This window comes from Vicia villosa, linkage group LG6 (assembly GCF_029867415.1).
Source record: "Vicia villosa cultivar HV-30 ecotype Madison, WI linkage group LG6, Vvil1.0, whole genome shotgun sequence".
In the NCBI taxonomy this organism is placed as follows: domain Eukaryota; kingdom Viridiplantae; phylum Streptophyta; class Magnoliopsida; order Fabales; family Fabaceae; genus Vicia; species Vicia villosa.
Window position 1 is genome coordinate 140,137,105 of NC_081185.1, and position 11,468 is coordinate 140,148,572.

General features: G+C 32.2%; 2 protein-coding genes across 2 annotated transcripts; one reads left to right on the forward strand and one right to left on the reverse strand.

The window, feature by feature from the left end:
• Positions 1-849: 849 nt before the first annotated feature.
• On the forward strand, positions 850-6,581 carry LOC131610229 (uncharacterized). The gene is made up of 13 exons (XM_058882122.1): positions 850-1,481; positions 1,604-1,679; positions 1,793-1,882; positions 1,962-2,006; positions 2,158-2,238; positions 2,618-2,714; positions 2,844-2,902; positions 3,570-3,680; positions 3,784-3,923; positions 4,002-4,041; positions 5,202-5,264; positions 5,339-5,529; positions 5,902-6,581. The coding sequence occupies exons 1-13, from the start codon at positions 1,003-1,005 to the stop codon at positions 6,392-6,394; spliced, it is 1,965 nt and encodes a 654-aa protein (XP_058738105.1). The 5' UTR covers positions 850-1,002; the 3' UTR covers positions 6,395-6,581.
• A 348-nt stretch (positions 6,582-6,929) lies between these two features.
• Positions 6,930-9,160, reverse strand: LOC131610230 (probable xyloglucan endotransglucosylase/hydrolase protein 32). Its single transcript, XM_058882123.1, has 3 exons — positions 8,761-9,160; positions 8,376-8,593; positions 6,930-7,653 (listed from the first exon to the last, which is right to left on the reverse strand). Exons 1-3 carry the CDS (start codon positions 9,055-9,057, stop codon positions 7,287-7,289), a joined length of 882 nt encoding a protein of 293 aa, XP_058738106.1. The 5' UTR covers positions 9,058-9,160; the 3' UTR covers positions 6,930-7,286.
• Positions 9,161-11,468: the final 2,308 nt, after the last annotated feature.

Genomic DNA, 11,468 nt, shown 5'->3' on the forward strand with positions numbered 1-11,468 from the left:
CTTTCACATCTCTCTATTTTTTATTTTAGAATAAAACACAATCAAATAATTTTAAAAACAAGGCTAAAACAAGTTAATTGATGTAATTGCATTTTTTTTTTGCTAATTTAGTGAAATTGTTCTCATTATAATTAAATCTAATTTATTATTGAAATTAAAAAATGATATTAATTTATAAAAATTATATATTAAATTTCTTTATATATTTAATGTTTATTATCTCTAAATAGATTACTTATTAATATTATCAATTTATCTTAAAATATAAATTGTATGACTCACAAGTGAGGGACTTACTTGATGCTTCATGCTAGAATTCACCATAAAAATAATATACTAAATTTATTTATTTATTTATTTTTTATTATTTCTAAATGATTATTTATTAATATCATCAATTTATCTTAAAATATAAATTGTATGACTCACAAGTGAGGGACTTACTTGATGCTTCATGCTAGAATTCACCATAAAAATAATATACTAAATTTATTTATTTATTTATTTTTTATTATTTCTAAATGATTATTTATTAATATCATCAATTTATATGTATTTTGTATGACTCACAAGTGAGGGACTTACTTGATGCTTCATGCTAGAATTCACCATAAAAATAATATACTAAATTTATTTATTTATTTATTTTTTATTATTTCTAAATGATTATTTATTAATATCATCAATTTATCTTAAAATATAAAAAGTTCAATTTAATATATCAACACACAAATAGTAATTTAATAAGTATTTACGCATAAAATATACATATTTATTACGTTATAAACTCTTTAAAAACATATTCTAAAATTATGGAATATGCCATGGAAGTATATGATATAGTAACAAAAATAAATTTATAAGAGTTTAGTGGGCCTTTTCCGCGCCTTTGGTTTCCCCTCGCAACATTTAAACGCCTCCACCCTTCTCCGTCGCAATGTCGTTACACTGTTTAGGTCTACTTACTTCTTTTCCTATTTTTTCTGCATCGAACTCATACTAATGAGTTTCCCTTTCAACAATTTGCCCTACTTTCATATCGATTTGGGCAACTCCGACGAGTCCGAAATTCCGACCAGAGAAGACCTCATGGATGCCGGAGCAGATCCTCGATTCGTCAATTTAGTATTTAACGGACACTCCGGCGACGAGGAAGAGGAAGAGGAAGAGGAGGAGGAAGAAGAAGACGAAGATGATGAAGAGTATGTTCCCGCTGTGCCGTCGGCTAGGGTTTCTCACGGTCTCCGGAATCCTACATCAGAAGAAGTAATAGTTGTTCTCGACGACGAAGGACATAATTCAGTTGAAGACGAAAGAAACAAACGCCGCAGAACTGAAGGAGGAGAGGCTTCGTCTTCTTTACCCCCAATCGAAAGCGCCGACGACAGTCAAGAGACTGACTGGAACCGCACTGAGGTTGACGGCCTCATTTGCCCTATTTGTATGGATGCTTGGACCGATGATGGCGATCATCACGTCTGGTGCCAATGCTAAACCCTAATTTCACATTTTATTATTATTTTTTTTAAATAATTAAATCATTGGATATGCACATTGTTTGAATTGTGGTTGATTGTTGTTTTTTTGGGATGAATGTGTTTAGTTGTCTTCCTTGTGGACACATTTATGGCATGTCTTGCATCAAAAAATGGCTTAAACAGCGAAGCAATTCGGGGAAGGTAATTGGCTAATGTGTTTGTTTGGTTGCAACCTGTTTTATTAATTTGATATACTAGCAAAAGAAGAAGGAATAGGGTGTTTAACTTTCACATTTTGTGTTCTCTCCTTCCAGTGTCCTCAATGTAATATGAAATGTTCGATGAAGGATGTGAGGAAACTCTATGCTTCCAGAGTAGTTGCTGTTGATGAAGAATCTCAGAAGGTTATCTTAATTTTAAGATCAAAAGAAAGTTTTAAATTTCAAGAAGCTTGTTTGTCTGATTCTTCTTTTCTGTTGGCAGAGAATTCAGTTACTTGAGACCAAATGTGCTTCTCTTCAGAGTAAGGTAGGATGTCTTTTATGTCTTTATGGATTTTTTCTGATGTATGGTGGTTTTTTTATTCCATTATATGGGCTGGGATTATCCTAGATTAGAATATAGGAGGTTATGTTTTCATTAGTCTTTGTTTAAGAAAATTTGAAACTTCTGTTCTTAGGATGGTGATTGGCGCAAGAAAGAAGTAGGATGGAAGAAGAGAGAAGCTGCATTGGATTTTGATGTTAAGAATCTCAGGGAGGTATACTTTTTGCTTTATGATGATGACGATGGATGGATACCTGCTGCTTAGTTTGCAAAAAAGTGTGGTTTTTAAAAAATTAGAACCCTTTTCCATATTAGATCTATTTCTGGTACTGTCCATATTTCTATATGGAGTATCTGGCAGGACCGTGTCATGTTTTTACTGACATCTTTGCTCCACTACCCGATCCATTAGAGTATTTTAGACAATGCCAACAATTTAATCTTCACTTTTCCAATTACTTTGTTACTATGCTGTCATGGTGCTTTAATAACTCATTTATTAATTTCTAATGATTTCATGCTGCCGTATGAGTTATGGGTCTCTCTGTATGTGTGTTTTTAAATAGTTTTAATTTCTAAGTTTGGTTATGTAGAGAAATACTTATTTGGAGCAGCTGGTACTAGATATGCAGAGTAGACAATCAGGATTAATGGATGCCAGTGGGAACTCTCAATGGGGATATGAATCTGGTAATAATTGTTTGAAAATTCAGTAAATGCCTTTCTTTGTCTATAACAATAAATGCCTCCTGTCAACCAAAAGTAACTGCAGTTTATTTCATTGAGCACATTGTATTGTTTACTCGATGTATCTTGCAGAGCGAAACTATAACACAATGTCCCATGGAAAAGGATCATTTTGCAATTTTGTATTTCAGGTGTGCCATTTTCTCTTTATCTTATTATCTACTTTATGGGCTATGTTGTCAATAGCATGCTATAGAATCATTATAGTGGAATATTGTAGCGGTGGTAGGGCTCGGTCTAACGCTATTGGTTTGCGAGCTGGTGTCAACAATGGCGGTTGTAGCGGTGGTAGGGCTCGGGGTAACGCTATTGGTTGCGAGCTGCTGTCAACTATAGCGGTTGTAGCAGCCGTTAACTGCAGCTGCTATTAGAATTTTGGGGATAAATTCCTTAAATTCTTTTTTAAAGGGTATAAATTTCAATCTGAACCCTTGGAAGAGTAGTGTTATGTTTTTGCTCACAAATAATTGGTTCTTTGACTATAAAGTATGATCTCTTTGATTGTGTATTTTGAGTATTTATAGTTACTTAGCGCACTTAGTCTATATAATAGCGGTTATCCTGCTATCCGCTATACCGTTATAGCATTTTAGGGGGTTGATGCTACGCAATGTAATCCAGGATTAACAAAGTAGATGTGTCCATGTTCTCCACATGTAGAATGTTTTCTTCAAATTCTTTGAATATAATATAAATGTTTTGTTATATGGTCTAGTCTGTTTTTTAAGTATCATTATATGTTCTAGTCTGTTTATTTGGTAACGAATTTTATTTACTAAGTTGTTTTGCTGTTCTTAGAAAGCATTTCAACTGGAAGGTGCTCGCATATTTGATATGGACACTTACAATCAAATTGTATTAATCGCACATAAGCCAAAAGCAATAGGTGATGTGCACTTGCTATCTAAAGTAAGATTCTTGAATTTGAAATATTCATCTGTATGTTGGCTTTTACGTCTCTTTATTCAATGATTGATTTCACTTCGGTGTTTATGGAAACCTGGCTTTTTAGATGAGCTTAATATCTCCATTTGAGATGCAAGATATTGTACTGCCTTCATCTGCAAATGGTGTTAGAGACCTGCACATTTCTCCTTTTGATAATAGACAGGCCCTCTATGCTTCATTAGGGAAGAAATTATCAGTGCTCAGGTATAGTTGCATTAAGTACTGATTCATTTGGTTTTACGATGTAAAATTTGTTCGTTAATGTATTTCATGTTGTTTCAGCTTTGACAGTGGCACCACTGTTCTCAATTATAATCTACAGGTAGAAGTTTGATCAATTATTATGATTTAGTTATAATAAATCTGTTTGTAATAGTTTATAACTTCTATGCTTTGTGGTTTCTTAGAATAATATTGCAATATACTAGTACACATAGCCCAAAAACAAAATAAACTACAACAAGTAACAACACTAATCTAGGGAAAGTAATTCCATTTACATCATCATCTAAAATTCTCCTAATAAAATCGGGCACATTGATTTATTTTTATTATTAAAGATTAAAATGGTGAGAAGAAGAGGTGAGAGTAAAAGCTGAGTATGAGTATCCTTAAATTAAGTAAAAGAAATCCAAAATGAACTGCCAAGAAGGTGCCATTTTGAAAAATAAGAGTTAGCCACTATGAGTATCCATTAACTTGTGTAAGTAATGGGCACTTATAAATTAGAGTTATTTTATTTTGCAGTGGATGCTGTTGTTACTTGCATAAGTAGCTATCCTTAAAATTATAGTATTTCTCTCGGGGTTGGCCCAACATTTATTGAAGCCTAAAGCAAACTCTAAATATAGTCATTAACAAAAAAATAGCGGCCTTTTAATGTTGATAATAATATTTTTTATTGTAATTTTATTTAGATTTTACTTTTAATTCTTGCTTGTTGAGATACAAAGTATTTAATTAAGCATGTCAGTTAGTATATCTTTTTATACTTGTGAGACTTTTTATTTTATTTGTTGTGCTCGAATGTTTTTAATTTTCTGAGGCCTTTTAATAATACATGAAAAAATACTATTGAATTTTTCTTGAGGCTTTTTAATCCATGAAAAATAAATTTTTTAGGAGGCTGAAAGCCCTTGCTTTAGAAGCTTGGATTTTTGTTAACCCTACAAAATGACAGAAAATGCTCCCACCTAATTATTGAAATAGATTTACTTCTATATAATACTAAATGTTTATATCTTTTTTCTCCTGTTGTACTAAGTGCCTGTTTGGTATCACTTTTAGTTTTCTAGAATCACGACGAGTCACCATGATTTTGTAGAAGCTAAGTGTAGCTTTTGCTAAGTTATGATGGTTCATTGTGGTTTAGGCAAATCTATCGTGATACCAAACATGCGCTACTGATGTTTATTAAACCTTTCAATCTTCACCAGTCAGTTTTCATGTGGGGTTTATAACTTTGCGATAATCATATTCCAGGTTCCTGCTTGGTCCTGCTCATGGGATCGTAACAATACACATTACGTATATGCTGGACTACAGGTCAGCATTTTTTGTTGTTGTATTTATTGGATCTCAGAACTTTAAGTGCTAATCGTTGTATACCTTTCCCGCAGAATGGTTCTGTTCTGGTGTTTGACACGAGACAAACTGCAGGACCCTTAAAATATTTAGCTGGGTTAACTAGCAACCCTGTTCACAGTTTGCAGTCTCTTGCACAAACATCGAGTCTTCCTTCTGGTGCCAGAAGCATCCTATCCGCCTCTGCCATCGGGCCTTGTCAATGGAACATTGATTCTGAAGAACGGTAGGCTGTTTGAACTTTATGGATATTACCTTTATGCTTGGTTTAGTCTATATCCAGTAATTATTGTGAATTTTCAATTTTGATGTACAGTTTTATTTTGTATTTTATTTTGTTCCTGAAGTTTGCATGGTAGTTTAGCATCCTTTTTCAAAATTATAATCTCCAAATCTTTTAGACAGTTTCTTTTGCATTTTGGAAATTCACATTTTGCTTTATTGGAAATAAGTATGATGAGATAACATATGATGGATTTTTTTTTCAATTATAATTTTGTTCTATAAGGCCAGTTTTGATTTTGGAAGCAATTATTGGGATAAAGTTTATGATATATTTATTTACCTCTCTTAATACTCCATTTTTTTCTATGTGAAGGTTTGTTTTTCCCGAGCCTTATAATCCCGATGATTATGATCAAGGAGTTTGTATATCCCTTGCCTATTGCCTGAGCAGTGATGACATTGTTGTTTCATACCGTCCAAAGTTCAACTCCGCTGTGGAGGTGCCTCCTTCTCAATCATGGCCCCCTCCTACTTATGTTACTGGACAAGGAGTACAGGGTTCTCATGTATTGTTAAACAGAACTGACAGGGATAATTACCAAAAGATGGGTTCCTCGAATGCCAATGTCAGTGATATTCGACTACCAAAAAGTGTAATTATAGACACTCAGAATCAAAATAGATTATTTGCATCCGTAGATGAAGCTACATGCGATTTGGTCTTGCAAGAGTTGCCATCTTTTAGAACTATTCAACAATTCAAAATGCCTGCTCAGGTCCGCGATATTAGGTACTCACCTAGCCATGGAATGCTTGGTTGTTTAACTGAGAACTCATTGCAGCTATTCCGTACCAATCTCCAGTGAGACAGTAGTTCTATACTTTGATTCATAGATGTTGGTTTTTTTTTTGTCTAGTTTTGTTTCTCAGAATTCTAGCTGTCCCTAAAGTAGTTGAGATATTTATTATTTTGCAAGGGTATTTCTTTTTGTAATTATTAGTACTATACTTTATATACTAGAGCCGTGATATTGATATTTATAATTTTCCTAATTTTTTTTATTGTAATTATTCCTATATTTTATATATTAGGCCTGAAATGATCATATTTATATTTCTGACTAGGGGATAAATCTATCATTAAGGACAACGAATGTACTGATCAGGATAAATCAATGAAGATTGATCCGAGTCTTTGGGTCATATTTTTCAAAATCGACAACTCAAATTGATTTGTATGTTACATTCTAACCACTCCACTTCAATTTGAAAAGACATAATTGTCCACTTTGCAACAGACATTTTTCAAGAGACGACATTGATAATCAAGTTTCATGTCAGAACCTTGCTTATTTATGATGGTGCTCTCATTTTCATCGTTGAATTGAAACGACAATAACGTTGTAAAAGGACAATAACGTTATAAAATTTAGAGTATGCTTATAATATTTGCACTCAACAGTGCCACATTTACCAACCCATACATAATTGTCCACTTTGCTTTTCTTGGACATTCACTAACATTATTCCTTTCTCTCTCCTCCCTTCTATTTTTTTCCCATTTGATGCAGTATACACCAAATAAAATAAATGTAACAGAGCCAAAAAAAACCACACAATAGAGAGGGCCCCCACCTCAAATCACCCCCACAAAGTAAAAAAGAAAACTTTTCCCAAACAAGCAAACAAAAAAGATCACAAGACAACAGTATTTTTGTTTTTTTGGGACACCCCCAAAAATTGCAAAAAATATAATCTTCAACCCCAACATTCAGGTGTTAATCTATGATCTCTTTTTGAGTCTTGACAATAATTATAAACCATATGATACCTTTGCACCCATCTCATTGCATTATTCTGCTGTGAGTTCAATCCACCAGAACCATACGGCGAAGCCGAAACCGGCCGACACCACCGAGGTGCATAAGCTGTGCAACCACTAGCTTTGAAGTTTGTATAGTGTGCCACAAATGGTTGATACTTGTAATCAGCTTTGTATTTTCCATCTTCTGTTGCCCATGATGAAGCATCCCAAATTGAACCATAAAGCCACATTGGTCTTATTGGAAATGTTGTGTCACTCTTCCGAGGGTACCTCCTTATAGGCACATCATCCACTAGGAATCTGACACGTTACTCATTGTCAGTATAAATCATTTCTACCAATGTTATGTTACCTATAGTTTAACCAATCTTGAATAAATTAATGTTACTTTTTCACTTTCTATTAGCTGGGTGTTAGTGTCAATGTTATGATTTTTGTGCCATTCATGTGACCTTGGTTTTGTTTTTCTATATGGTTTTTTATTAATTCTGTCACATTCCTATTTGCCTTTTTCTTTTATTTCAGAGAAATTTATATTGTTAGCCTTTCATTTTCCACTCCCTTAAACAACAAAAAAACTTTCATTTTCCAAAAGACTAATCAGTTTTGCCTAAACTTTGATGCAAAATTGATTAAGACCAATCATGCAATGTCACCTACAAATAAGCCTAGCTTAATTGTGAATTCTTTGTTTAGACTATCACTCATAATCTATAATCTATGTATTTAATATTAAAAAATAGTACTTTAACACAAAAACAGCCGCAACAAAACAGTATCAAAATGTGCCGATGGTGATACCGTTATTCACCGTTTTATGATAAAGATCAAATTTTAGTTAATTCACACCATTAAAATGTGCTGATAGTGATACCGTTATTCACCGTTTTTGTGATAAAGAGCAAATTTTAGTTAATTCACACCGTAGTAATCACAATCAATATTACCGGACTCATAGTCTATGTATTTAATTTCACATTCTGATAAGCTTAGAAATATAGTTGAATTATAGAGTGACTTACATTATTTCCTTAGGACTCCAAAGTATAGCATAGTGATGAAAACCTTTGGTAGGATCAAACCAAAGATGAAACTTGACTTCTCTACCTATAATTTTCCCATCACCACTCCCTCTTATATAAACATTCGTTTGCAAAGTATAAGGCTTTCCAAATGTTGTCCCTAGAAACTCAATGTCCACTTCATCATGGTAACCCGGATGTGCTTCATTGTTTGATAGCTGCCAATAATCCAACAATTAATCATCATTAGTACTAATTATAATCAACAATCTAAACCATTATTGCATGTTTGAATGAATAACGACTTCGACAGAATCACATACACTGTGATTTCACCGATTTCGTTGTCAATCCAAACATATAGATAAAAATTGTCATGTCTTACATAGAAAGCAGTTATGACTCCTGCAGTATAACCAGGTTGAAGCTTAATGGAAGCACCGAAATACCCGGATCGGAACGGCCGAACCGATTTGAATCCACTTCCCGAGTTTCTATCAAGCCAAATTGTCAATCCATTTTGTTCTAGTCTTTGGTGCTGAGGTCCCCAAAGATTTCTAAAACCTTTATAAAAGCTCATAGACTGGAACTTTGAACTTGGCCAGTAACCAGGTGAAGGTGGCCAATAAGCATTGGTATAAGATGGCATTAAGATTAAAATAGCAAAGAGAAAGAGAGCCATGAGGAAAAAGGTGTGTGATAAAGTTTGAGCAGAAAGGAGAATGATTTTTGCTGTGGAGGGAAAGTGATGATCAAAGTATGGGGCATATGGAAGAAGTGTATGGCAGTGAGTATGATATAAATATAAGAAAAATGTTATAATGGGTCCCCATTTGAGAATTAGTGGTGAAATGAAGTTTTGGAGGGATGTGAATTAAACAAAGTACCGTATCAATAATTTTGTGTAGACATGGACTTAGGTATGGAATAATATGTATTCTATTATTCTATATGTATATATTGAATATTGAAATAAATCAAAAATATAGGATATGATTTATTTAGAATATGTATGTAAAAATTGAAATTAGAAATTAGTTAAATTTTGTTATATTTCAAAATATAAGACTTTTTTTTTTAGTTTTTTTGATTTATTTTATAAATTTTATATTTTAAATTAAATAAATAAATTATTTATCTATATATCTACAATTGTGGTGCATATTTTTTTGTTCGTATTCTGCACTACTATTACACAAATATTAATAATTATTTCTTTTTAAAATAAATTTATAAAATTATATAAATAATTAACAAATTTAATAATTCAACCAACTTTCTTAATTTTTGTTATTTATTTTAAAATATCTTAAATAATGAAGATAATATCTAACAAAAACCATACTTTGCTTAAAATCATTTGCAATAATTGATAATTGGTAAATGGATTAGGGGAAATAATTCAAATAATTACATTGACTAAGAGAATATGAAATGAGTGAATCAAAAGAAAATAAGTAATTAAATATGGAAAACTTTTCGGTGGATATCTCAACTTATATTTGTTAGTTGAATCCATGATTTTGAGGTTTAATTTTTAGTAGTAATATTTATTTATATTCATGTATTAATGTAAATAATTTATTGATATTTATATAACAATAACTTTTTTTATCAAAAAATAGAGAGATTTTGTATGTGACATATCAGAGACGTGCCATTGTTGAATAAAAAAGTCTAAGATTTTGTCTAAACTAAAAAGAGAGAGTAGGCAAATGATACACTCTTGGTTCTCTTCTCGATAAAAAAAATCGAGTAGGAAAATGATACACTCTTAATAATTATATCGAAAATACATATTATATTGAGAAGTATCAACACCGTATTATAATAAGTACACAACCTATAGTCTTTCTTATAATTGTTGAAGCCAATGAATGGAGTAGAGGATCTACCACAATTGGGTGGTTTTCTTGAATCATAAGCATTAATCGATGCATTTTCTTCTTTAAGAACAATATTATTTTCAAGTTTAAAAAGTAAAGCCACGTTGTTACTTTTTGCTTGAATAACCATATAGTAGAATTTTTTTATAGAAGGTGAAAAATTCAATAACAAAACTTGAGTCTTAACAATTAAAAACTTATTATTCAAATTTGTCTGAAATTGAATTATCTAATCTTAAGACGAAAATCACGTGCAGACCCTTTTGTCTCACATCTGCATCGATGAATGCATGTATATTGTCGGAATCGGCCTGTAAGAGTTGAGCTCTTCTTAAGAGTCCATACATTTTAGTAAAATAATCAAGAAAAAATTTAGATCCTTGTTTGAGATTGTTGATTTCAACACGAAGATTAGAGACACATATACGACCAACTTTGGCAAAACTTTCTTTGAAATTATTCCAAACTTCAATAACATTCTCCAAGAACACTATTGTTTGAGCTATTTGAGTATTAACTGAATTCAAAATCTAAGAGTGAACTAAGCAATTACAACATTTCCATTAATGCACATCGAGTGAGATCAACAAGATCAAGGACCAAAATGGAACTATCAATGAAATCTATTTTGTTTTTAGCTCCAAGAGCACGTTGCATCGATCATGACCATGAAATATAGTTGGTACCATTTAGTGGAGGTGTGATGCTAACAAAATTAAGACTTTCACTTGGATGAACCAAATAGACGAAATCAATATCACCGTTGGTGATCCAATTTGCAACAGGAGCAATACATGGTGGCATGATAGTATTGGATCGAAAGAGAATTTATAGATGCAAAAAAGGAGGAAGAAGAAGAATCAATGACCGAATACGAATGATACCATTATGATATAGAAGTTCATGCAAACTCATAATCTTGAGCATGAAGAAAAAGATGGAAATGAGTGAATTCTTCTTACATTGATCAAGAGTTGAATTTTTTTATATACAAAAGGACGAGTACTACATTAGTTACTTATGATACAAGAAAGCTAAGTACTAACAAACTAAAAACAGAAATGTAACTACGTCAAACTACTTCTAACTAACTTGTGAATAAGTTAATAAGCATGACAACAGGGTGGGATGATGACAAGTTTTATCTTCCTCGTACCCAAATTTATATCTCAATTAAATATCCGTTTTTCTCCCTGAACCCAAACAA